This window comes from Musa acuminata, chromosome BXJ1-8 (genome assembly GCF_036884655.1).
Source record: "Musa acuminata AAA Group cultivar baxijiao chromosome BXJ1-8, Cavendish_Baxijiao_AAA, whole genome shotgun sequence".
Lineage (NCBI taxonomy): Eukaryota > Viridiplantae > Streptophyta > Magnoliopsida > Zingiberales > Musaceae > Musa > Musa acuminata.
This window is the reverse complement of record NC_088334.1, coordinates 9972525-9998911: the sequence shown is the minus strand read 5'-3', so window position 1 is coordinate 9998911 and position 26387 is coordinate 9972525. Positions and strand designations below refer to the sequence as shown.

The 26387-nt window shown below is 46.2% G+C and overlaps 4 protein-coding genes across 6 annotated transcripts; 3 read left to right on the top strand and 1 right to left on the bottom strand.

Moving 5' to 3' along the window:
- Positions 1-456: 456 nt before the first annotated feature.
- On the top strand, positions 457-4852 carry LOC135587470 (LRR receptor-like serine/threonine-protein kinase RGI1). The gene is made up of 2 exons (XM_065078949.1): positions 457-4056; positions 4138-4852. The coding sequence occupies exons 1-2, from the start codon at positions 1074-1076 to the stop codon at positions 4560-4562; spliced, it is 3408 nt and encodes a 1135-aa protein (XP_064935021.1). The 5' UTR covers positions 457-1073; the 3' UTR covers positions 4563-4852.
- A 960-nt stretch (positions 4853-5812) lies between these two features.
- On the bottom strand, positions 5813-8011 carry LOC135587469 (uncharacterized). The gene is made up of 5 exons (XM_065078948.1): positions 7505-8011; positions 7229-7411; positions 6327-6396; positions 6167-6238; positions 5813-6067 (listed from the first exon to the last, which is right to left on the bottom strand). Exons 1-5 carry the CDS (start codon positions 7817-7819, stop codon positions 6024-6026), a joined length of 684 nt encoding a protein of 227 aa, XP_064935020.1. The 5' UTR covers positions 7820-8011; the 3' UTR covers positions 5813-6023.
- A 2778-nt stretch (positions 8012-10789) lies between these two features.
- LOC135587468 (probable pectate lyase 8) lies at positions 10790-14386 on the top strand. Of its 2 annotated transcripts, XM_065078946.1 has the most exons (7): positions 10791-10967; positions 11474-11554; positions 12009-12077; positions 12709-13351; positions 13446-13549; positions 13633-13771; positions 13842-14386. In XM_065078946.1, exons 1-7 carry the CDS (start codon positions 10861-10863, stop codon positions 14061-14063), a joined length of 1365 nt encoding a protein of 454 aa, XP_064935018.1. In that variant the 5' UTR covers positions 10791-10860; the 3' UTR covers positions 14064-14386. The 2 variants fall into 2 exon arrangements, with proteins under 2 accessions (XP_064935019.1, XP_064935018.1); XM_065078947.1 differs by lacking the exon at positions 11474-11554 and having other exon boundaries at positions 10790-10967.
- Positions 14387-15935: 1549 nt separating this feature from the next.
- On the top strand, positions 15936-20639 carry LOC103993138 (3-ketoacyl-CoA thiolase 2, peroxisomal). 2 transcript variants are annotated; one of them, XM_065078945.1, is made up of 15 exons: positions 16123-16244; positions 16346-16529; positions 16704-16780; positions 17611-17695; positions 17848-17974; positions 18057-18155; positions 18237-18304; positions 18419-18526; positions 18612-18689; positions 18997-19129; positions 19213-19309; positions 19755-19878; positions 19954-20062; positions 20168-20251; positions 20336-20639. In XM_065078945.1, the coding sequence occupies exons 2-15, from the start codon at positions 16449-16451 to the stop codon at positions 20443-20445; spliced, it is 1380 nt and encodes a 459-aa protein (XP_064935017.1). In that variant the 5' UTR covers positions 16123-16244; positions 16346-16448; the 3' UTR covers positions 20446-20639. The 2 variants fall into 2 exon arrangements, with proteins under 2 accessions (XP_009411367.2, XP_064935017.1); XM_009413092.3 differs by having other exon boundaries at positions 15936-16529.
- The last annotated feature ends 5748 nt before the right edge of the window (positions 20640-26387 follow it).

Sequence of the window (26387 nt, the reverse complement as noted above, 5' to 3'; positions counted from 1 at the left end):
TTCGAACATGGGGTGTGAGCTCAACATGGATGACTATGGAGAGTTTGGACATCAGGTATTCTATTTTATCTCTCTTCTCTCGCATTGGCCCTTGTAATTGTGGGTAATATCAGTGTGTAGCACGTGCAGTGCATGTGAAGCCACAGACCAATCAGCCTGTTCTTATCAGTAGACAAACATAATAAAGACAGTGTGTAGTTACTATGAGTGTTTACTCTGTATGCATCGTAAGAAGGAAGTCAGAGTTCATGGAGTCCTAAGGCTATAGGCCAAACCTTATTCTGTACAATATGATCTATCTGTATGGGACACATCATGACCCACTTTGACCAGAAAAGGACACACCCACGCGAACATGACCGGCCTCTAAAAAGTATAGCGACACGCTTCACCGTCACAAGCACTGCATATTTATTAGGCTTTGGAGCTTCGAACGAGGGAGCTCAGAGACTATCCCAACAAGCCATCTAAGCCACAGCCACAAGAAAGGGAGAGTAGAGCTCAGCACTGTCTCGCTGTGGAAGAGACAATAGCAAAAACCGGAAGGAGCAAGATCGAAGAATCATATCAGTAACTCTCACAAGTTACGTTTTGTTCGTGTCGTTACTGTGTTTATCTTTCTTTATCTATCCCACACGAAACACTGCCGTTGAGATGCTCCGTGTCTTCCGAAACGACACTCGCCACCGGGGGGAGAGAGAGAGAGAGCATCCCGTTTCAACACACCGCGCGAATCCATATAACTTGTTTAGGGAGTGCAACAGTAGCCACCTGCACAACAGCTCCTCCCACCAAGGCACGTCGTCACTTTGCCGCTGCCCCGCGCGTCATGCGATCCGACGTCGCAAGCAACCCAGTGCGCCGGACTCGCGTCCCACCCTTCCGAATAATTGAACTCGGTGGATCGTACCCAAATGAAAAAGGCTTTGAGGTGCTCAGGGAATAGAGATTTAAAAGAGGGGAAGCGGAGGGAGGGAGAGCAAACAAAGAGGGGATACCCAATGCAAAACAAGAAGTGAGAGAGCACCGGGGGAGGAGAGCGAGTTGGGATTTGAAGCCGAGGAGGGGCTTTGATGATGCCGAGGTCGAGGTCGAGGTCGAGGCAGGCTGGCCACCCTCCATCATTCCCATGCCACAACTGCCTCCTCCTCCCTCTCTTCCGCTTCTGTTTCCTCCTGCCGCTGCTATTCTTACTGCCGTCTTTCTCCTCCTCTTCGCTAGCTTCTGCCAGCCAAGAAGTCACTGCGCTCTACCGGTGGATCAACTCCTCTTCCTCCTCCCCCTTATCCAGAGCGCTCTCTGACTGGAACCCGGCGCACGCGACGCCGTGCAAGTGGAGCCACATCACCTGCAACGCCGCCGGCTTCGTGTCCACCATCACCATCCAATCCGTTCCCCTGACCGTCCCCCTCCCCGTCGGGCTGTGCAGCGCCCTACCCTCCCTCACCACCCTCGTCGTCTCCGATGCCAACCTCACCGGTCCCATCCCGACCGACTTCGCCGCCTGCTCCCTCCTCACCCTCCTCGACCTCAGCTCCAACTCCCTCTCCGGTGCCATACCCCCCGCCCTCTCCCGCCTCCCATACCTCGCCTCCCTCATAATCAACTCAAACCAGCTCTCCGGCCCCATCCCGGAGGAGCTCAGCGCCGCCGCCAGCCTCCGCCACCTCATCATCTTCGACAACCGTCTCTCCGGCCCCATCCCGGACTCCCTCGGAGACCTCTCCCTCCTCGAGACCCTCCGTGCCGGCGGCAATCGCGACCTCTCCGGATCCATACCCGACTCCCTCTCCCGCTGCGCCAACCTATCTGTCCTCGGCCTTGCCGATACTAAGATATCCGGCCCCATTCCGGCGTCGCTTGGCCGGCTGTCCAATCTCCAAACGTTGTCCATCTACACCACCATGCTGTCCGGGTCGATCCCGCCGGAGCTCGGCAACTGCTCGTCGCTCGTCAACCTCTACCTCTACGAGAATTCGCTTTCCGGTCCGCTGCCACCGTCGCTCGGGCGGCTGCCGAAGCTCGAGAGGCTTCTCCTGTGGCAGAATGTGCTCTCCGGCCCCATCCCGGACGAGTTCGGTGGCCTTTCTTCCCTCCGATCCATGGACCTCTCCATCAACTCCATCTCCGGCGCCATCCCGCCATCTTTGGGCGCGCTCTCGAACCTCCAAGATCTCATGCTAAGTGACAACAACATCTCCGGATCCTTACCACCTTCTCTTGCCAACCTCACGTCGCTCTTCCAGCTCCAGATAGACACTAACCAGATCTCCGGCCTCATCCCCGCGGAGTTCGCGGCGCTCAAGTCGCTTGCCGTCCTCTTCGCGTGGCAGAACCTGCTCGAAGGCGCTATACCTCTCTCCCTCGCCTCGCTGTCGAACCTCCAGGCGCTCGACCTTTCCCACAACCACCTCACTGGCCCCATGCCCCCCGGCCTCTTCCTCCTTCCCAACCTCACCAAGCTCTTGCTGCTCTCCAACGACATCTCCGGCCCGATACCCGCCGAGATTGGCAAGTGCACTTCCCTCATTCGACTCCGCCTCGCCAACAACCGCATTGCCGGCCCCATCCCGGTCGAGATCGGCGGGCTTAAGAGCCTCGACTTCCTCGACCTCTCCGCCAACCGGCTCACCGGCCCTGTTCCTGTTTCCATCGGCAACTGCTCCCAGCTCCAAATGGTCAACCTCAGTAACAACACGCTCTCCGGTGCCGTACCCGATTCCTTATCTTGGATCACCAGACTGGAGGTACTCGATCTGTCGCTCAACCAGCTTACGGGGCCGATCCCCGGTAGCTTTGGCAAGTTGGCTTCCATAAACAAGCTGGTGCTTAGTGGGAATTCACTCACCGGCCCGATACCACCTTCGCTTGGCCGGTGCTCGAACCTCGAATTGCTTGACCTTAGTAGCAACCAACTCACTGGCGGGATCCCCGTTGACCTCTGCCTCATCGAGGGGCTCGACATTGCTCTAAATCTCAGCAGGAATGCACTCACCGGACCGATCCCGGAGAAGATCTCTATCCTCAGTAAACTATCGGTTCTCGACGTATCGTACAACCTGCTCGACGGTAGTCTCGCACCTCTTTCTGAACTAGAAAACCTGGTCACACTAAACGTCTCCAACAACAACTTCACCGGCTACCTCCCCGACACCAAGCTCTTTCGCCAGCTCTCGGCCTCCGATCTTGCCGGCAACCAGGGGCTCTGCACCCACGGTGGAGACGTGTGCTTCGTCACCTTGGACGCCAACGGGCGGCCAATCATGACGGCAGAGGCGGAGAGCAGAAGAGTGCACAGGTTGAAGTTAGCCATAGCACTGCTGATCACTTCGACGGTCGCGATGCTTCTCGGGTTGATCGCAACTATAAGGGCGAAAAGAATGGCAGCAGGGAATGGCAGCGAAGACGATGACTCCGAGATGGGCAGCGGGATGTCTTGGCCATGGCAGTTCACTCCCTTCCAGAAGCTGAGCTTTTCGGTGGACCAGGTTGTGCGTAGCCTGGTGGATGCCAACGTTATCGGGAAAGGCTGCTCCGGAGTGGTCTACCGCGTCCAAATGGATAACGGGGAAGCCATCGCCGTGAAGAAGCTATGGCCAACGAGTGCATCGGCCGGGAAAATGGCGGCCAAAGAGGACTGCAACAGCAGCAGAGTCAGAGACTCGTTCTCGGCTGAGGTGCGGACGCTCGGTTCCATCCGGCACAAGAACATCGTGAGGTTCCTCGGGTGCTGCTGGAACAAGAACACCCGGCTGCTGATGTACGATTACATGGCCAACGGCAGCCTGGGGGGGCTGCTCCACGAGCGCACCGGGTTCTCACTGGAGTGGGACTTGCGGTATCAGATCGTCCTGGGGGCCGCCGAGGGTCTTGCCTACCTCCACCATGATTGTGTTCCGCCGATAGTTCACAGAGATATCAAGGCCAACAACATTCTCATCGGCCTCGACTTCGAGGCCTACCTGGCCGACTTCGGGCTTGCGAAGCTCGTGGAGGACGGGGATCTTGCTCGGTCCTCGAACACCGTCGCGGGTTCCTACGGCTACATTGCTCCTGGTTGGTATCTGTTTCGAATTTTGCTGTCTCGTTGCTGCAGGGAATACCTACCAATGCCTGATTGCGGTGAATCGTTTGCAGAGTATGGATACATGATGAAGATCACGGAGAAGAGCGACGTATACAGCTACGGCGTGGTGATGCTGGAAGTGCTAACTGGGAAGCAGCCGATCGACCCCACGATCCCCGAGGGGCTGCATGTGGTGGACTGGGTGCAGCGGCAGAGGGGGAGCCTGGAGGTGCTCGATCCGAGCCTCAAAGGTCGGCCGGAGACGGACGTGCAGGAGATGCTGCAGGTGCTCGGCGTGGCACTCCTGTGCGTGAGCGCCACTCCGGACGAGCGGCCGACCATGAAGGACGTGGCCGCAATGCTCAAAGAGATCCGCCATGAAAGGGAGGAGTATGCGAAGGTGGATTTCCTCCTCAAGAAGGCAGAACCAAGTGCGGCAGTTGATGCTACGACGTCGGCGTCAAGCAGTGCGTTGGGTGTGCCAATAGGATCATAGTGCAAGTAACAAGTCCGGCTTATCTGCTTCCAGCATCCGCTCTTCCACCAAGTCCAAATCACCTTCGGCCTATCCTTCCTAACAACAATTTGTACCTCTTCGTTCTGCTCCTTTTTCTTTTTTACCTTTGTAATTTGCTCTACTTCTTTTGTTATGCTCTTCTACTAAGCATTGCCTTGCATCTGCAAGACACGATGTGAAGAAGAGCTCCTTGATTGAGCTACAGAGGTGACTACCAAACCAACAAAGAAGGGCTCGACGAATAAATATGATTATAAATTTTACTGTCATTTATTTACCGGTCTCTATCCTTCCCCTGAGTCCTTGTTTCACTTCAGAACGCAAAAGAAACAATGCAGTCTTCCAACACCATGCCGGCCGGAACAGCATTGTGGCGATGCTACCGCTGAAGCTCCCGGCCGTCGGCTGACAATTTACAGAATGCCATCAACATTAGCTAGCTATGATTCTGCTTTTAAGTAGAGAGCGGCTTAAATATGAATTATTCCTCTAGAAACATAAAAGGCCAGCCAAGGAAGTATACCCAAACAGCATATGCCACTCTGGGCGAGTTTCGTTGCTTATGAAAGCAGCCGACCAAGTGAAAATGTAAAATAATTTTGCAAGGCAACCAATTTAATGGACATGCTCGTTATATAATTTGGGCCTTGAAGCTACCCAGCACCAGCAGCATCAGCATCCACTGAGTCTATGACTAGTAGTTATCAGAACAATTAACCACAAGGTTCATGATTGGCTATCTATCCTTGTGATACAGTACTCAATAAAAAAAAACTGCAGCTCATCCAATGAAGAAAACTTGGACCATTGTCTTCATGTTTTTGTCCCTTCACGAGGTCTTTGTTAAGCTTCCCCTAAACAACTCTAGATGCTCTACAACAATACAATATTGTATAATTTATCACAAGACATATAGAGTTCTCATAAAACAAGCCTGAAATTAAGCACTGCCCTCAGACCACATCAATTAATATAAAGATCTTAGATCAGACGATACAACCTCATGGCTAAACCAACAATGCAAGAGAGAAAAAACAGGGCACACATAACAATATAATCACTACTTCAAAGTATGGAGACTTAAGTGGATGGAGCCAAAATGCTTAGTTTCTGGATTTTCTTAAATGTATGTCGGTTTCGATTAATGCTGCACTTTAGTTTAGCTTTCAATGACAGCAAAAGGACCCACATACAAAGGGTTTGTCCTAAGCATCAGATAACAATACCAATTGAAAGAACAGTTGTAGGACAGTGGGAAATAGCATGGTAAGCTTTACAAAATTATGACCTAATAACCACAACCACAATAGATAGTTTCATCACAGTAAATAACAGCATCACAACCCACGAGTCGGAGCCATATAGTATTCTAATCATCTCCTTGACTTTATTCCTCATAAACATAACAGAAGGGCACGCTCAAAGGACGGACTATACCTCCTATGTTTCGAGCACTTGGAATATGTCGGTTCGGGTAACCATTCCTGGTTTAAGAAAATTCAAATTACTTAATTAGAATCAGGTACGTCATTGAAAATCTCAAAGAAAATTACATGTTACTTCTCTTAATTTGAAGCTCTTACCTACAACTTTCTGTTCCTCATTTACGATCGGTATCCTGTGGATCTTCTTCTTAAGCATTAAAGCCGCAGCATCTGCACAATTATGAACGTAGGAAACATTTTGATCCAAATCTGACCATAGAAATGCATGCAAAGAACCATGCTTGGTAAAGAAGGTTACCCAAAACTGTCTTCTCAGGCGATAGCATGATTGCCGGAGAAGACATGACTTCACCAACTTTGGATTTCAACTGCTTAAACAATAATTGGAAGTTAGCACAAAATATAGCTGAGAAGAGTCTGAGGAGAATGAAAAAACAAAATCATGTTAATATCCTCACCACCAGTAAGCTATACATTCAAGTTGGCACCCGCTGTCACCCGCTCCGGTAATGAACAAGTATCAAATATGCTCACAACAAAATTTTATCCTAAAAATTGAGTATCCGATGACTATTTAGAACAAATAAATGCTTCTTCATACAGAGTCATATATGAATGATGACTGAACCAAGGTTACCAATGCTGCAGTTCTCTGGACAAACTTGTTCAAGCCATGTAATCCTAGAAACATTATTATCAACGTCCAGGGAAATATCTTCAGACAAGTGTGGAGATAAGATGTTGATGGCAAGAAAGTTATATGAACCATATAGAATAATTTTTTCCTTTCTTTCTGCTCAAAAAACATGACATCAATCCTACATTTTCAAGAAGAGAAGTTATGAGTTCCTCGTTGTAAGTCTCAGATGCTCAGTCTCAGTCTTAAATGCCTTCCCCAACCAAATGAAGTTCAATTAAGTACAAGAAATTAACTATGCTCGACAAACGTGATTGATCCTCAAATTTATGAGTTAAATGTTAGCTTCTTGGAATGCCTTGGTGTAAGGGATATGAACGTCAGACTGTCTTTCCATGGATGAGAAACGATCTCCAATGGTGACAATTGTTGACTCCTCCTAGGGTTAGCCAGAACATGATAGGATTGAGGCAGATCAATTTCACTCGATTAGCACAAAGCAAACCCTATTTTTGGACTATAGAAAGAAAAAAGGGCGGGATAAGAACAGGGAAGAAACAAACCCCATTGGATGCTCTGGCTTTGTCCTTTTTGGAGACGACACCGATGCACCTCAGGTCATCATCGACGACAGGAAGACCGGACACGACCTCGAACTTGTGGTTGATTTCTTCCAGCGTCTGCTCCGGCCTCGCCGTCCGGATCTCTGTCGACATCACCGTCCCCAATTTAGCCGACGGCTTCGTCTGCGTCGACACCAAAGGAAAACAAGTCGAAGGAAGTCATCGACATCAACCAAACGAAGAAACGAGGAGGAGAGAAGAAAGAAAAACAGAGACCTTATGGCTGATGATCTGGGTCTCCAGGTAGGCGCGGAGATCGTCGTAGTTGATGAGGGACATATTATCCGGCCACTCCCCGGAGATGATGCCCTCGGGATTCTCGCCGAGGTCCGGGCGGATGTCGTCCGCGAAGGATGCGGAGGCTGAGAGAAATCGATCGTTCCTGGATAGAACAGAGGAGGAGGAGGAGCGGAAAAGAGGCTTCCAAGAAGTACTTGTGGTTAAAGCGGAGGAGGAGAAGAGAGATCTGAGGGAGGGTTTGAGGGGGACGCGGAGGAAGAGGGTTCCCTGGGAAGGGATGCTGCAAGCCATGATCGACCTCCGAACTACCCAAGGGAAGAGGCAGGACGCTTCTACTAAGGGGACGTGATTTAGATCGATGCACCCGTGATCGCAGGAAAGCAACGGTTCAGGTGAACAGGTGGCGTGTGCGCTGGCCGGTCGAGATCGTCGGAAGCACTTCCGAGTAAGCAGCAGTGGCAACCGCGAACGACGACGAGCCTCGTCCGCCAATTACACGTCGCCATCGCGTGATGAGGAGATGGGCCGCAGTCTCCGTCCCTCACCTGCGCCCGTGGCCCGTTTATGTGGGCCAGAAAGGTGTTTGGGTTTGCATCGAGCTAAAGATTTAGATGAGTCAATACGTGTTAGTTTGGGTTAAGCAGATCGACCTAATTAATTCAATTGCCAAATGGATCATGTTGGATCGAACCGGTTGGACTAATCGAGCCAAATTAGCCGAAACCAAACCATAGGCTTTTGTCAGGTTCATACGTAGCATCATAATTTGGGTTAGCACTCAGAAGGATATGAAGTATGAAAGCCATGGATCAGCTGATGATCCATTGCACCCAGCAGCTGCTCTGACTCAAATTGTATTTCCAGCTCTGAAACTACCGGTGGAAGATGCTCATCATGTTAGTCATACGAACTGTGTTCTTGTGAGCAAATGGATCCGTATGGCTCGCCTTGCCCACAAGACTCGCGACACGATGTGAAAGATTGAACGCAGGAGGCAGTAGTAGAAGCACTCTCTAAGGAGTGACCTTCTCAAAAGCTCTACCTTTGACCCTGGGATAAGATCGACTGTGTGCACAAGATTACCAGCAAAAACGTGAGAACTTGTTCCATTTCCAGCAATCATGCTTTCCTTTTGGTCGTGGAAGATGGTTTCGTAAGGACAAACCTGAATCTTTGGCAGCTTTTTTTGATATCTTTTCTGCGTACATTTTTCTCAAAGGAAGAAAGATGGAAGAAAAGCTGGTCACCCTCCAAAAGTAGCTAATCCGATCATGTTACTGGTTATCTTCGAAGCATTCGTTACTCCAAATCTAACCAAAGCTCGTGCGCTTTTGTAATGTTTTCCGTATATGTTAGGTCGATCTAATCCTCTACGTGCCTAAATGGAGTGAGTGAACTCTCTCTGTTCTCAAATTAGGTGACTCTCTCCCACACACTTTCTTTTCTTTTAGGATCCCACTGATCTCTTGCTTGTTGGTGGACTCGTTCAGGCGTAAGCATCCTGTATGTCGCATTCCAATCTTCGTGTTTCATTCCCACATGAAGCTACGACTCATGACAACCAGTGTGAATCAACATTAAATTAAGAGAGAGAGAGAGAGAGAGAGAGAGAGAGAGAGAGAGAGCTAAACAGCGCTATGCAATTAAATGCAGACTTACACATTCTTCTTCTTCTTCTTCTTTTAAGAAAGTCTACAGTCCCATCGATCATACACAGTGCTGTCACTGATGCTGTAGCATACAGGAGAAGGAAGAGATGACAGGATAAGACGGACGGTTTGATGTCGCTAGCAGCACGGTTTAGGTAGCATGGCATCGGAAAGGTTTTCCGTACCATGTGGTGCTCAAAAACAGAGAAAGAGACTCGGCAGTGACCGTCAGATTCTCTGAACAAAGTCTACTAAATCTACAGACTTCCCATGAGCGAAAAGGAAAGGATGAAGAAAGGAGGAGGTCACCAGCTCTGGGGCGTCAATCCAGCCTTAATGCTCGCTACTTGCCATGTGAGCATGCATCCATCTAATTCTTTCTGTGGGCTCCAAGCTTTCGGTGGGCATCATTGCATAGACTAGAGTAGGCTTCACCGAACACCTTCTACTCCAATCTTCCCTCTTCAATTGGCTCCCCGGTAATCAAGCTCGGCCCCGTCATTAATGGCGGGAGTCGGTCAGAACTACAACTAAAACCTTTTGACTTGGGGTTGGAGCAATAACTCAATCTGAAACAAAGCTCGACGAACCAATTACTACTGCTTGTGCCATCTCTTCATCGATGTTTGGTGCGACGTTGATTTTTGTGTGCCATCGTGAACCGAAGCGATCATCACAGCACTGACAGTAGCTCCACCTGCTTATCGAACAAGCAAAGGTTCATCAACTTCCTTTTCATTGTCGCCATGCTCCCCTTTCATTTGCTCGTGTGTCCCCATAAAGGACTACTGGGGTTCCATCAGGATGCCGCAAGAACAAGTTACAGAACTTGACGTTCTCAGATCTCTCACCCATCAGAAGACATGGACGCAAGAATTATTTGAGGCGCCGATCCGAGTCATGGGTCTGTGCAGATTGTGTTGTTTCTTTCACGGATTCACATGCTTCCTGCGACTTACAGTCTTACAATGCACTCGAGAATGCTTGCGCCGAGTTGTCACAAACAAATCATTGCTCAATGACGTCGACACAAATTGAGGTACATGAGTCCTGGAACTATCGGGTAATAAGTAATAAAAACGATGTAGATCGAGCTGTTTTCGCTTTTTACTGTTGACGGAGTCTCGAGACAGACGTTGATATGTTCCGGGAAGAGAACGGTCGACATCGAATTGAATGACCGACACTCCACGTCTGAGACGCGACTCACAAGCAGATGGGATGGTGATCGAGTTGATCCAAGGCGACACCATGACGGTGGAGCGTTGCATGGTTCCGGCCACCGCACCTACGGGCAAAAAGCCCCTTTATTTCCCCCACTTTGGTTGATCATTTAAAAGTATAATTCGAGACGTTAAATAACGGAAGCGAGGAAAAGTATAACGGAGTCGGTCAGATTCGCACGTGACCAACCGACACCGCTCGCACATGTCGCGTGCGGACGCCACCCCGTCGGTGCCCTTCCTGACGATTCCGTTAGCGGCAGTTAGAATAGTTCGTGCTGGTAATTACCGAACCATTGTGACTGTGGTTAAGTTAGGAGTGGCGGTGATGGCAAGTAGCGGAACGCCCGACTTCTCTATAAGACGGCGGTTCCTCTGCTCTCTTAATAGTCTTCCTCTCTCTTCTCTTCCCTCGCCCGTCTTCTTTCCCCGACTAGATCTAGGAGATTCTAACAGAGGAATGGCGGTGGGATCAATGCGGTGTTCCCTATTGCTAGTTCTTGGGCATTTGGTGATCATTGCCGGAGGCATGGGGTGGTTCGGAGGCGACACCGTGTCCGCTTCGAGGTAGATTCCCTTCTTGTCTTCCTTCATTTGCTGGAAGAGCTTCTTGTTCCAAGTAATCTCACGATATTTGTGCTCTGAGAGGAATCAAATCGAGAAGTTCTGGTTTTGGCTTTATTAGAAGGTTTAATGATAGGATTTTAGGCGAAACGAAAGCAACGTACATGGAACAGAGGATTTCCCACGGCCCTTTCCAGCATGAATTCCACGTTCTTTACTTTCTCGAGGAAATTGGGAGGTGTTGCCACCAGTACAGGGCAAAAGAAAAGAAAGAGCAGAGAAGATACTTCACCTTCCAGAAAAGAGATTCTGATATAATGATCTAGAAGAGTAAAATCCCGTAGCGATTCATCTCCGATTAATCATGTCGCTATTAATTGTTGTAATGGGATCAGGCAAAGCTTCAAGATTCGCCTTTCTCCATTCATCCTCCACATTCTTTTCTGCAGTAACTAAGATCGACTGTAGCTAAATATAAAGCTTTAATGTACCACCTTTTCCTCTTCTAGAATTGGAGCAGCGGCGACGGCCGTGGCGAGAAAGAGCTCGAGAGCGAAGGCGGCTAACGAGTCATTCCTTGCGGCCAGGAGGTCAGTACTGGAATCAACATCACCTTCATCTTGTTTCAATTAAACTGGACCGTCGATGTCGCCGGAGAAGAGATCTGGACCGCCATTGTCGCTAGAGGTGGTGTCATTCGTAAAGCCAAAACCGTTTGAATCCCTTGATCAAATCCCCTGTTTTCGCTTTCTTTGGGAGGAAAGTTAGGACATCAATTTATCGAGAACAAAAAGTCGCAGCGAAGTCGAATCTACCCTCCTCCAAGATCTCGATCCACCACCAGAACTCAGAATTCTTTTGGTCCATTTCTTGGAATCCACAACGCAATTTCTATATCCGTCGTTCTCATTCTCGTTAGAATTCGGAACGACGGACACCATCCCGAGCGGTTTAATTCTTTGTTTTCTCCCAAATCGGACGCATTACTTTTGTCGATCGTATAGAAACATCAACTTAATCATTTGGATTCATTTTCTTGAACAGTACCGCTGGGCGAGAAGCGGGGGTGGGCGCCGTAGACGATCCAGAACTGGTCGCATCCGAAGTGGACATGTAAGTCCTCTCGTTTCCACCTTCCTTCGAATTCACTCTTTTTCCCAGTAATTTACAAGTTTAGCCATGATTATGATTAATCGGACTTTCTTTATTCCGTATTGAATCTCGAGCCGAAACTCTCTTGAAATTTAGGTCACATTTTTTCCACGTTAAGTAATCCACATTTATTATTATTATTATTATTATTATTATTATTATTATTATTATTATTTTTACTATTAAATAAAAAGATACAATAATTAAAATAAATAAATAAATAAATAAATCCAGGTTTTGGGGTTTGTACGGGCCATTAAATGGAAGGCTAATATGGACATCTGTTATGTCGACTACCAGATACTAGTCCCATTTCTAGTTCGCCAATCGCCAATCTAAGTGTTACCGCACCTCCCCAGTTGGTTAACCTCTTGCCCGTACCTCGACCATGTGGTGGTACCATGGATGGATCCCGTCACCCCCACACAACCTTGTCAGCGGAACATGGCCTGCTTCCCGCACTCTCCCCCGAGCGAGAAGTAATGTTGCAGTTAACCCCCCCTACGGCCTCCCATCCATCAACACCCCCTCTGTATTCACCATGGATGAACACTAGCATTAAGAAATCAAAATCATGATTTTGTTGGGACAGGATGATACGCAACAGCACGTCCCGTCGGGCCCTCGGATACTTGTCGTGCGGAACCGGGAACCCCATCGACGACTGCTGGCGCTGCGACCCCGAGTGGCACCGCCACCGCAAGCGGCTGGCCGACTGCGGTATCGGGTTCGGCCGCAACGCGATCGGCGGCCGCGACGGCCGCTTCTATGTGGTGACCGACCCCGGGGACGACGACCCCGTCAACCCACGCCACGGCACACTCCGCTACGCGGTTATCCAGGAGGAGCCCCTCTGGATCGTGTTCAAGCGCAGCATGGTCATCACCCTCAAGCAGGAGCTCATCATGAACAGCTTCAAGACCATCGACGGCCGCGGCGTCGACGTCCACATCGCTAACGGCGCCTGCATCACCATCCAGTTCGTCACCAACATCATCATCCACGGCCTTCACATCCACGACTGCAAGCCCACCGGGAACGCCATGGTCCGCAGCTCCCCCTCCCACTATGGTTGGAGGACGATGGCCGACGGGGACGCGGTGTCCATGTTTGGGGCGAGCCATGTCTGGGTCGACCACAACTCTCTGTCCAACTGCGCCGACGGCCTCGTCGATGCAATTATGGGATCCACCGCCATCACCATCTCCAACAATTACTTCACCCACCACAACGAGGTACCCTCCTCGATCCCTCCCTTTTGTATTCGCAAAATGCAAAGCTGCTCCGGGGGTGGTTCTAATTTCAGCCAACTCTGTTCGCCTGATGCAGGTGATGCTTTTGGGCCACAGTGACTCTTATGTCAGGGACAAGGCCATGCAAGTTACCATCGCCTACAACCACTTCGGCGAAGGTCTCATTCAAAGAATGCCAAGGTAAAACCTTCTTAGCCAAGACATACCTTTCAGCTTTACCCACAAGTCTGCAAGTTTTACTAGAGTTCCCAAGTTAATTACAGGTGCAGGCATGGCTACTTCCATGTGGTGAACAACGACTACACCCACTGGGAGATGTACGCCATCGGTGGAAGTGCCGACCCGACCATCAACAGCCAAGGCAATAGATACCTTGCCCCCGTCGACCAGTCTGCCAAGGAGGTAGACAACATCGATGTCTTACACTCCTCGAGTCGATCCGTATGTTACATGGGTTTCTTGCGTTGAACAGGTCACCAAGAGGGTGGACACGGATGAAAGTGAGTGGAAGGGTTGGAATTGGAGATCAGAGGGTGACCTGTTGCTGAACGGTGCCTACTTCACCCCCTCCGGAGCTGGAGCCTCTGCGAGTTATGCCAAGGCCTCCAGCCTGGGAGCCAAGTCCTCGTCCATGGTCGGCTCCATCACTTCTGATGCGGGCGCTCTAAACTGCCGCAGGGGCTCCCATTGCTGATGCAATACCTTTGATGATGATGATGATGATGATTTAAGGTTTCTATTTCAAAACAGAGGATAAAGAAACCCGTCATATTAGAGCTGCACCAAACCCTTCACCCATTCTCAACCTCCCCTGCTTCCGCTATAACATAGTCCGTGGATCAGGTGGCAGCGTTGCTGATTGTTTTGTTTTCTTCTTCCTTTCTTCCTTTTTTATTTGTTTTCCCCCACTGCAACTCCTTTGTCTCTATAGTGCATTTTACTTACTACGCAATATCATGCACTACTAATTTGTCATCTTTTAATATCTATGGTTAGCTCCGGTAGCTTGTTGTAATAGATACTAGAAATATTGATGATGTCTCGATCAATCTGATTGGTTCGAACTCGCGTTAGCAAAAAAATCAGTAGAATTGAAAAGATCTCACAGAAGAAGTGTTAATGAGCTACCATGGGTGATGAATGCATACTGAAGAGAATATTTATTATTGACATGCCACATGTTCATATGTACATTTTAATTTATAATTTCAGTAGAAGAAGTTGGGGATCGAAGATGGTTGAAAGAGCCAACTCGGTGCAGTCTGTACTCGACTCGAAACATGAGGAATGACGGCCTTAGTGTTCGACTTAAATCCACCCGATGCACAGAGCCAAGAGTTTACTCGGATCATCCTCTAGAATTACTCCACCAAGAACAAGAAATTAACCTACAAAAATGGAAGGTCTTTGTCTGCAGGACTGACTTCTTTCTCCTCTTTCATGTTTATCGCATTAGTTAAAAAGCTCGAAAGCTCGAGTCAACTCAACCACCACCTCCTATGGTTAAATTCTTTATTTGCTTGCAAATGTACGTCAAAGATCCTTTTTCTAACCGCATGTCGATAGAAACTTCATGCATTCCATTGCCAGTTAGATAACTGATGATACAACACAGGTGTAGCATGAAGATTAATGAGGAATTTTCTGTTTTTAGTGAGCATATATAATTTTATCCTTTTAGGTGAGCTCTAAAAGATATGTATGATAGGAGAGGATAATTTTAGTACTTATGAGGCATTAGTTTTCATTCTCAATACAAGAACTGAGGTTTTACAACTCTCATTTTACAGCCAAATTGTTAAGTCAAAATTTGATTATCTGAATTGAATACTGACTTGAAACCAATTGAGTTTTCTAAAATTATTAAGTTAGAATTTGATTGTAAGAATTGAATGCTGATTTAGAGCTAATCTAGTCTCAAATCAATTTTAGTTGATACTGTACTTGTCCGACTTCAATAATATCGAACACAGTAAAAATTATGTCGAAGGCATCCTCAAAAAAATCCCATCGATATTTAAGTTAATTTTTAAAATTAAATAGTTCAATTTATGCTTTGAGTCGTATTGGAAGTAATATAAAGGGATATACTCGGGGAACCATTTGATATGAGGCTCTTAATACTGTTACTCCCATGATTAACATTGATAATAGAGAGGGTTTCACACTTCTTCCGAGCTTAATCATGATTATGATACATTAAATTTGGTATATAATAATATTTAATTAATTTAGTTTAGTACTAAGATATCAATCATGTTCCGTCTCTATTACATTGGTCATGTACTTACCACATGATGTTAATGTATCGATCATATTACGTTAAGATATCATTCATAAGTATCTATATATCGATCATATGATATTGAGATATTAATCGACTTGATATTAAACATGTTAAAATATGGGTCATAAATTACTAAAATATCGACGGTATTTTTATCCCTACATCAAGTGCTTGTCTTAATCAGGAAATCCATGCGGCCTCGAGTGATGATCAGCTCGTAAATGGCCGGTTGATGTACACCGTTCATCTCGTCTTTCTTTAGTGCAGGGCTACGCGTGATTCGTAGTCCCCTGCACCTGCACGACAACTTTCCAAGGCGTTGACGCTGGAGTCAAAGTCTTTCCCTCTTCTTCTTCGTCTTCTTCTTCTACGTTCACGAGTTCCACGAGATTGCGAGCGAAGAACCATCAAGATTCCATGGAAATTTTGGTCGAGTTAAATTCTTTGTGGGAAGTGCCGATCTACATATATCATTGCTTGCCACAATTACCCGTCCGACTAATTTTACTTCGCCCGCGGAATGTGTTGAGCATGAATCTTCCTTCTCCTTCGGCACGAGAATAAAGGGCCAATAGTACTGAGATACAAGTGTGAATCCACAAGACTTCCTCTTTCCCTCTGTGGACCGTTTTCTTACTGCCGGTAGGTGTTGAAATGGATCTGAAACTTCCCCCTCATCGCCTCTGCAGCTCTGCGCTGCTCGTGCATTTAAGACAGGGTTCTCCACCTCCTCCAGCCGCACCCACAGCGGCCAGACACCACTGAGATCGGGGAGGAAGAGAGATCGAGGAAATGGAGAAGGCGATCGAGAGGCAGCGCGTCCTCCTCCACCACCTGCAACCCTCGCCCCCCCTCCGTTCTCCTATCCTCTCGGTATCCTCTCTTAACTTCTGATTTTGGCTAGCCTTCGGAAAGTTAGGGTTTCGTTGGTCTCGAGTTTTCTTGCAATGTTAGATCTTGGTTTCAGCGTAGAGTAGATTGGTTCGATACCTACGTCAGAGATTTCCCTTACTAATTCTTTCTTGCTTGTTTTCGTCATCTTCGCAGGCTGAGGTTTGCGCTGCCGGTGATAGCGCAAAATACCAGAGGAGTTCTTGCTTCGGTGACGATGTGGTTATCGTGGCGTAAGGCTTCCTACTCTCTGGATTTCGCTTTGGTTATGCCCTAAAAATCCCTCTTTTTCTCTGTTTTGCTCAAGGGGCAATGTGAATTTGTGTTGTCCTTGTTGGATAAAGAAGAATCTTTCATGGGTCATTCATCATAATACACGAGAAAGGTTAATTAGAAACTGCATCATGATTGACAAAAAGTCTCATCTTTTTTACTGATCACCTTTGCATATTTTCTTTTACCACCTAGTGTTTTGAACCCAATGTAGTCTGAAGATTCCTTTGTGTGTGTGAGCGCGCGCGCATGCTTCCCTTTAACGTCTTCTGAAACAAAGTTCAAGCATGGGCTTTAATGTGTGCCTTAAGATGCCCTGTTATTCTTCCAGTATGTTCATGCCTTTATGATGGTAACAACAACACAATTTAGTCAAGCTGACTTTTCATTAATGTTTACTCTTACAAAAGTTTTTTCTGTGACCTCAATTTCTGAGAGAGGTAACGTGTGTGAATCATAGTAAGAAATCCAATATTATTTTGATATGCAACAAGGTGAAGATATTTGACTCAAATAATTCTACTATACATCTGGGAAAATTTGGAAGCTAAATGTCCATAGCAGACTATTATAAATCACTGGCTCGGTGGTTCAATGTTGGCGTATCCCTATACCGATCAATTGATCCAGATCTGGGTTGATAGAATTTTCTATACCATGATGTGCAGCAAACATAATATCTGTATAGGGAGAGAAGACTCAACCTTGTTCTACATCATTTGGCTCTTCATCACAATTTTTTCAATTATCTTGCTTATTCCTTTTTTTTTGTATTTTTCATGCAAGATAGTGCTTGCCGAACTGCTATTTGCAAGTCCAAAAGAGGGGGCTTCAAGGATACACACCCGGAGGACCTGCTAGCACCTGTTCTTAAGGTCTGATGCATTGTTTTTTTCCCTGCCATGCTAATTGCTGATGTGAAATGACTTAGTTAAAATAGAAAATGCTTCATTTAGATGTCATTGAAAGCATTGCTTTTAGTTAGATATGAATTTTCTTGATGAGAGTTCCACATTTTGTACTCTAGGCATTGTTGGATAAGACTCAACTAAACCCAAGCGAAGTTGGTGATATTGTTGTTGGCACTGTACTGGCACCAGGATCTCAAAGGGCAATTGAGTGCAGGATGGCAGCATTTTATGCTGGATTTCCTGGTTGTTTGATTTCCATGGGCTTTACATTTGTCATGGCTTCACCAAATTTTCCTGTCTTACAATATTCTTTCCTGAAAAGCAGATACCGTCCCACTCAGAACTGTGAACAGGCAATGTTCGTCTGGCCTTCAGGCTGTTGCTGATGTTGCTGCTGCTATAAAAGCCGGTTTTTATGATATCGGTAAGTCTTCCTGTGGTTTTCACGATTCTGAAAATTTCTGGATGATCTTTTAGTTTTATTGACTCTTTATTACTTATGCAGGCATTGGTGCAGGGTTGGAATCAATGACCGTAAATTCAGTTGGTCTGAATGGGCCTGTTAACCCCAAAGTATAACTTGCACTAAATTGCAATTGCTTCTTGTATTTATGTTCTAGCAGCACTTCAAAAAAATAGACTTTGTGAAGATCCTTTTGCATCAAACATCTACTTCATATGCTTCAGGTGGAGATGTTTCCACAAGCCCGAGACTGCCTACTTCCAATGGGCATTACATCAGAGAATGTTGCAGACCGTTATGGCATAACAAGGCAGGAGCAAGATTATGCTGCTGTGAGTTTTGTGGCTATTGTTTTACTATCCATCTAAGAGATTCCATATGTCAAGTTTTGTTCTTATAATTTTGTTCTATGTTTAGGTTGAATCTCATAGGCGGGCAGCTGCAGCAACTGCTGCTGGGAAATTTAAAGAGGAAATCATTCCTGTAGTTACAAAGGTACCCAAAACCGAATATATTTCTGTTATAAGTAGTTTAACACCATATGGAAAAAAAAAGGAATAAGAAGTCGAGAATAAAAAAGATTTTGCAGGAAAAAGGGCCAATTATTCAAATGGATTTTGCTGAAACATAGGATGCCACGATAGCATTTGACCTTTAACATGAATAATAGGGAAAAATAATTGTACATGTTATAGAAACAATGAAGTACTGAATTTGTCACGTCTATTTCAGGTTCCATAACCATTTTCTCCTTATGTTATCACTAGTCTTAATTTTGATTCCACATTATTTCCTTCGGAAGATCGTAGACCCAAAAACTGGAGAGCACAAGCGAGTAACAATTTCTGTAGATGACGGAATTCGTCTGGATACATCGATGTCAGTCCTTGCAAAACTTAAACCAGCATTCAAGAAGGATGGAAGCACTACTGCTGGTATTATTAGCATATATTCCGTGTATACTGTTTCCTTAACCTACTCTTTCCCTGTGCATATTAAAATTGATGCATATGTGCAGGCAATGCTAGTCAAGTGAGTGATGGTGCCGGAGCAGTCCTTCTCATGAGAAGGGATGTAGCAATGCAAAAGGGGCTCCCAATACTGGGTGTATTTAGGTTTGTTCTTTGATACTGCATGCAGTGTCACCATGTGCTAAATTTTTTGTTTGTCCGAGTTATTAAATTGCCATAGAAAAATTTAGTCCCCGACCATATATAGTTCAATATATAGATGTTCTGTTTATGTGTGTGTGATCTAGTGAGGGTGTTGTCTAATATTGATTCTGTTTCTGTTTGATTCCATAATTTTCCATTACCAAATATTGATCATATAGCAACCTTATAAGGAACATAATGGTTGGCCTGTTTCAAATATTGTAACAGATCACATGGTACTTTAAGAATCAATTGTTTCCTTAGCATCAGTTGATTTCATGTAAAATCGAAATTTTCATTGTAAGTTAAATTCTTGTTGTATCTAGCTTATCATTTTGACATTTAACTCGGTACACTAATTCAAGTGATTCAACCTTTTAATAAGCGATGGAATTTGTGTAAGCAGGAGTTTTGCAGCAGTTGGAGTGGAACCTGGTGTAATGGGCATTGGTCCTGCTGTTGCAATTCCTGCTGCAGTGAGGGCTGCTGGCCTTCAGCCTGATGACATCGACATCTTTGAAATAAATGAGGTAATAGTCTAGGGCTTAAATCTAAACGCATTGTAAAAATTTACGAGGCAAAAAACTCTTTTTTTTTTTTTCTAGGCTTTTGCTTCTCAATTTGTGTATTGCTGCAAAAAACTGGAGTTGGATCCTGAGAAAGTAAATGTCAATGGAGGTGCTATTGCTCTCGGACATCCCTTGGGTGCTACAGGTACTTAATGCATATATGCCCACATCATTAGCGATGCTCTTAACTCCTTTTTCTTTCATGGAGATTGAACGCATCTTTTCTCTACTTTCTTGTCCCATGTTGAAGGTGCCCGATGTGTGAGCACACTTCTAAATGAGATGAAACGAAGAGGCAAGGATTGCCGGTTTGGAGTCATTTCAATGTGCATAGGTGAGGCTAACACATTGTACCTATGCCCCTAATCTCTTTGTGCTCCTAAAGCAATGTATCTAATTCCTTCATAAACCATGGCAGGTTCTGGTATGGGAGCTGCAGCTGTGTTTGAGCGTGGAGACGTCGTGGATCAGCTCACCAATGCCAGGCAGGTCGAGGCCAACAGTTTCTTGTCCAAGGATGCTATGTAGCCATTTATAAACAGTATCATTAGCAATCCTAGTTCTACATAAGTGCGTTCGGGTTGTACTTTAAATTTAGCTGCATATTTTTGTGATTAGGTCATCTATAGTTTACCTTATCACTTCACTTATTGCCTTTGGGAACAAGTGACGTTTGGATAAAGATGATTTGATGCAATGTTGCAGTATTGCATTTTTATAAATTTGATGTATCTGCCCTCTTGTGAGTAATGATACATGTGATAATATAATATTTATTATTATTATGTTATTTTTTTATTTTATATTGATTGATGAATATATATATTGTGATATCTTTGTATCTATACAATAAGAATTAGATTATCATAATATTATAATAATAAGATTAATTTATTTTTAAATACATATCATAAATATTCTTAATCATAAGTTACTTGACATCGAGATAATCGGACAGATCGATGTGTTATATACTTGTCCATATGTTAAAGGTAGTTAGTCTCATAGTTTTTCATGTGGGAACACTAGGGATATAAGACATGTGTTCATTAGAGAATAAGTTCATTAAATTATCCACTTTTGTGATGCTAGATGGTTAATGATATCTTATTATCAAACAACGATTCTGTAGTCTCAATTGTATATCTGGTCCTTAGACTTGAGATACCAAGAATGCTTTGTTTAAGTACTCCGTTCTTTGATATTGAACTTATAGGTCTAGAGGTTTCGGATCTAGTATAAATAGTTATTATGAATAACAGTTAACAACAATTGAGTGTCAATAGAGGATCATCCACTCTCAATATCATGAGAGAAATATCTCGTATATTCTCACTTAAGCAAATCCCTTGCTATGGTCAATCGAATCATGATGAATATAATAAGCATGAGACTTGGATTGAGAAATGAACTTTTTAGGAGAATCCGATTAAGAGTGAGACTCGAATATATTTCGTATGGGTTTGATAGCACCATATCTAGTATATGATCTATAAGATATTAGATAGATGAGAGACTATAGATATACGATAACTGAGGGTAGATAAGTCCAATGGATTAGATCTCTCTATGTCATCTAGGGACTATAACGTAGTGGCCTAATACATCCATAGTAAATGAGTTTAGTAAATTATTATGGGAATAATAATTCATTGATTTAGATGAAGTTCTAACAAGTATAACTAGAGGGTCACACACATATGGTGTACAACTCGATGTGTAAAGGATTAGATATGAGATATCCAATAAGTCATTATTTTATTGGATCTATTAGGTGAGACCCAATAGAGCTTAGAATTGTTATTAGATGAGGATCCAATATCCATTAAACTAGGATAATTTGATAGAGATCTAATACTCTATATATAGGAGTTGGGGCTTAAAGAGATTATAGGTTAGACCCCTATTATAGCCACCTCTTTCATCTCCTCCCTACCCCTTCCTCTAGGCAACTATCCCCTATTTAGTACGAGAGGATAGTAAGAGGGATCAATTCCTCTTTAGTTGTTGTGTTGTAGTGCTTCGCGAATGCGAGGAAAGAATGTTATGTGAGAGGAGGTACGTCATCGCTACATCTATTTTGTGGATCACTGCTAAAGAGGAGTTTGTGAGAGCTCCTTCATCCATAGATTGAAATCTATATATTTGAAGATATACAATCTCCCATATGTGAGAATATCTCAACTATTTTATGTAGTTACACGGTTTTATCGCTTTTGAGTTTTACGCTCTCGATATTTGTACGATGATTCGATAAAATTGATTTAGGAAATCAGTTTTTGTTTTTACTTTTCACTACGCATATGATGCTCGCTACGATTTCTCAACATTTTAGTCAACCATTATTTAGATGCTTGAAACCCCAAGAGGCTAAGAGGGTGCTCATCGAGGTACATGAGGTTATTTGCGGGGAACATATTGGTGAACGGACTCTCACATTCAAAGTACTTCGGCAAGGGTTCTACTAGCCAATACTATATAATGATGTAATTGCTTATGCCTAAAGATGCCCCAAGTGGTAGAGGTTTGCATAGATAAAACATCAACTAGCAGTTTCTTTAACATTGATCGATTACATATAATCCTTTGCCCAATGGGGAATGGACATCCTTGAGCCTTTTTTGCCAACCTTGAGCCAACGGAGGTTCCTTATTATTGAAGTTGACTATTTTACAAAATAGGTAGAGGTCGAGCCATTAGTGTGAATCATCAAGAAGCAAGTTGCAAGCTAAAGAAAGAAAGTTTCATTGTCTTAAAAAGGATTGTATCGACTACGTTGAGCTTTTACATCCCAAAATGAGACCCCGACTTACCAAGATAATAGACTAATCGAACAAACAATCTCAAAGATACCACAAATAGAAGAAATAAGTAGGGTAGACAAACTTGGCGACTTAGACCACCATATTATGAGGTAGTAGGCTAGGCATCGTGATGAGGTGGCAAGTTAGGACTATCGTTAAAAGACATTTCGAGCACTATCAGGATGTGCTGATCCTTAGGGTTATTTGTGAACAGATTCTCCTCGAGCTCCATTTCAAGATATCTCGTCTTGAAATAGGATAAGGCGATATGATACCCGTATTAATATGAGACTACCCTCAAGCTCCCCAAGCCCCTCTTGGACCAGGCAAAGGTCTTATAGTTGATAATCCTCTCTTCCCAATATCTTGATATCATATATTGCTCAGTCTCTAATGCCTCCTTTAGGCCCCAAACCTGGTCAGTGATGCTCATGACTTGCTCATGACCTATGACAATTTACTTGATGAGCTCCAAGTTATAGGCCCTCATCAAATCCAACTCTCAAGTAAGTCCCAACAACTTATTCTTCATGTTTCGATTGCTGCTCCAAACCCCTCTCAACTACTGTAATCAGTAAGGTATCGCTCAACCTTATTTAGCTTCCTCGCCAACTTGACTTCTCGAGTCTTTGTCTCGATAAGGAATGCAAGGTCTCCTCTCTTTTTCAGCCGTCCATTTTTTCTTCTTGAAGATTATCGATTATGAAGGATTACTGATAGAATTAGACGTCCTATACGCGATCAATGAGAGTCGTGACATAATGATGATGCTGCAAACCAAAGATAATGAGATAAACAATGAGAAAATAAATTACTAACCACAGCTTAATTTATCATTTATTTATTATGGTAATACATATCGATCAAGACCTCTCAAAAACAATGATAAATATGTTTTATGACCCCTAAGCATAATGACGCTCCGGTAATACTGTTTTGCAGTTGTGCTATCACCTCATATTATCTACCTCTTTTATAAATCATCTCATTTGACCAGTGGTGCATTCGGAGCCGGATTCGGTGGTCTTATTCATTGCTATGCGTTCTCAAGCGCATCAGTCATCTGACGAGGATCACCACCGATAGCAAGCAAGTCTTGTGATATCCATCTCTCTACTATGCTGATGGAACGATGTTATCCCAACCTATAAGCATTTCTTTCTGAGATCACCGGCCAGAAAGACATATGTATGCTGCTCGCTGCATGGTATCAGAGAGAGTGTGCTTCATCATGCTACATATAACAAACTACAATTCGTACGGAGAGCAGCATTATTAGTTGGTGGCGTGTCATTGTCTTCGGATATTCTCATAGATTCACCACGGGAGCCGAAAGGGATGCGAGCTCCAACTTATATAATTGGCACACACCACATTTGATCGTCTTGTGTAACCTTTTAGTTCTTTCTTCGATGATTCTGATGAGGATAGTAATTACGATAAGACTCAGCTGACGTCAGCCGATGCCTCATGCCTCGATCGACGTGACTGCACTCGGTCAATCGAACCGGAACACCAGTCGAGGCGCATTAACGCCTACTCAGGGGCGGTTCTTCACGCCACGCCAGCGCCCATGTTAGACGTTATCAGCCTGCCTCCTGCAGGCGGGCACATCAAACAGCAGTAAGCTTCCCTATAAATACCCTCTCATTCATTAGAAAGGGGGGGAGAGGACACTTCTTCACTAAAAAATCCTTCCACATCATCTAACTTGATCGTCGGAGGGGTCGGGCCGAGCTTCCGACCCGACCTGTGTGCAGGTACAAGGGCGAGGATGCATCTCCCCAGCGCCGCGGAAAAGCCTCACTCCCCACGCAACGTCCCGCCCGGACCATCATAACCGGCCACCCCAGCTGTCCCGAGGAACGCTGCGTAAGATCCCTGCGCATTTGGACCCGAACCAAGTCGCGTCAGCCTCGAGGCCACGGCATAAAGTTGTTTACACCAACATTTTGGCACTAGAAGGAGGGCCCGGAATGTCGGGTGATAACCCGAGCGGCTCAGATGAGCCCATGGCTGAGAGGTCACACCCGACCGAAGCCTCGGGGGAACATCCCTCGCACGGAGACCATCGTGACGAACACCTCGCCATGACCTCCGAACGATATTGGCGAATATTCAACGACCCGGGCTTATCGCCGCCCGACGGCGCCCCAGCCGAATCAACGCCCGTGTCACCCGAGGCCTTTCAGGACCTCGCCTGTCAAGTCCAAGCTCTGATGGAAATGGTGCAAACCATTATCCCGCTTGTTTCTCATCCGGCGCACCCGCCCATGATCGAACCACTACGACAACGCAAGGCGCCCGTTCGGGCCCACATGACACTACCGGAGCCCCCCATTTCTCCTCGGGTCCGACCGGCCCCACTCGGGGATCTAGTGATGGCAAACCCGAGCGGTCGCCCGAAACTCGAGGCACTCTCTTCGGACTCCCTACGGGCCCAGTTGCGCTTCGTCAGCCAGCGACTCGACGAAGTGCAGGAAGAGGTTCGCAGGTTCAAGGGAGAGCTTAGGGAGGACCCACACCAAGGGTCTCCCTTCTCACCAGAGATACGGGATCTGACAGTCCCCCCGGACTTCCAGCTCCCCTCTCTGGACGCTTACCATGGTTCCACTGACCTAGCGGACCATATAGCTGCTTTTCGTGCCCAAATGGCGCTATACGGAACCTTTGATGCCCTGATGTGCAGAGCGTTTCCTACCACTCTAAGAGGGCCAGCCCACGCGTGGTATGGCGGCTTGAAGACCGGAACGATCACTTCTTTCGGCCAGCTCGCCAATGACTTCGAGCTCCACTTCGTAGCCTATGCACGACCAAAGCCCTCTGCGGCACTGCTCCTCGGACTCAAACAAAGGGAGGATGAACCCCTCTCACATTTTGTGGATCGCTTTGCCACGCAAATTCGGGGCTTGCCGGACACTCACCCCTCTCTGTTAGTGCAGGCGTTTGTGACAGGCTTGCAACCTTCCAGATTCCTCTGGTCCCTCGCGAAGCGACCTCTCACTACGGTGCCAGAGATGCTCCAGCGGGCTAACCGGTACATCGCAGTCGAGGCCTGGGCGACCATGAGGAGAAGGGACGACCTCCGACCGCGGGCTCCATAAGAGAGGCCAAGCACCCGCGGTGGCTACCCGATGTAGTCCTCATGAAAAGAAATCTAAACCCTGCCTCAGTCTCTTCTGAGCGAAGGTTCAGTATCTACCTGACCCCCTCTCGGCTCGCGGTTGGCCCCAACTTAAACCCCTATGACTTTACATGGCTCGACCGTAGACTACTTAAGTCTACCTCAGCGCGGCCTACCCGCCTAAGCCGTGTCCCTCGGTCGCTGCCCGCCTATGTCGTTATACTCGACCGCATGGTGCCCGAAACCACGCCTGCGCGGTCTGCCCGCGTGCGTCGTGCTACTCGGCCGCATGACCCTCAAGACCACGCCTGCGCGGTCTGCCTGCCTGCGTCGTGATCCTCGGCCGCATGATGCCCGAGACCACACCTGCGCAGCCTGCCCGCCTGCGTCGTGCTCCTCGGCCCCATGCTCCCCGAGACACACCTGCGTGGCCAGCCCGCCTGCGTCGTGCTCCTTGGCTCCATGTTCCCGAGACACACCTGCGCGGCCAGCCCGCCTGCGTCGTGCTCCTCGGCTCCATGCTTTCCGAGATCATGCCTACG

What these genes read in the sequence shown, in the direction of transcription:
- LOC135587470 (XM_065078949.1), top strand. Translation starts at nt 1,074, where the DNA reads ATGATGCCGAGGTCGAGGTCGAGGTCGAGGCAGGCTGGCCACCCTCCA. An exon ending in CTACGGCTACATTGCTCCTG is followed by an intron (nt 4,057 to 4,137) that starts GTTGGTATCTGT and finishes AATCGTTTGCAG; the next exon opens with AGTATGGATACATGATGAAG.
- LOC135587469 (XM_065078948.1), bottom strand. Translation starts at nt 7,819, where the DNA reads ATGGCTTGCAGCATCCCTTCCCAGGGAACCCTCTTCCTCCGCGTCCCC. An exon ending in CCCAGATCATCAGCCATAAG is followed by an intron (nt 7,412 to 7,504) that starts GTCTCTGTTTTT and finishes GTGTCGACGCAG; the next exon opens with ACGAAGCCGTCGGCTAAATT. An exon ending in TGAGGAACAGAAAGTTGTAG is followed by an intron (nt 6,068 to 6,166) that starts GTAAGAGCTTCA and finishes TTCTTAAACCAG; the next exon opens with GAATGGTTACCCGAACCGAC.
- LOC135587468 (XM_065078946.1), top strand. Translation starts at nt 10,861, where the DNA reads ATGGCGGTGGGATCAATGCGGTGTTCCCTATTGCTAGTTCTTGGGCAT. An exon ending in GTCGCATCCGAAGTGGACAT is followed by an intron (nt 12,078 to 12,708) that starts GTAAGTCCTCTC and finishes TTGTTGGGACAG; the next exon opens with GATGATACGCAACAGCACGT. An exon ending in ACTTCACCCACCACAACGAG is followed by an intron (nt 13,352 to 13,445) that starts GTACCCTCCTCG and finishes CGCCTGATGCAG; the next exon opens with GTGATGCTTTTGGGCCACAG.
- LOC103993138 (XM_009413092.3), top strand. Translation starts at nt 16,449, where the DNA reads ATGGAGAAGGCGATCGAGAGGCAGCGCGTCCTCCTCCACCACCTGCAA. An exon ending in CCAATACTGGGTGTATTTAG is followed by an intron (nt 19,310 to 19,754) that starts GTTTGTTCTTTG and finishes TTGTGTAAGCAG; the next exon opens with GAGTTTTGCAGCAGTTGGAG. An exon ending in ACATCTTTGAAATAAATGAG is followed by an intron (nt 19,879 to 19,953) that starts GTAATAGTCTAG and finishes TTTTTTTTCTAG; the next exon opens with GCTTTTGCTTCTCAATTTGT.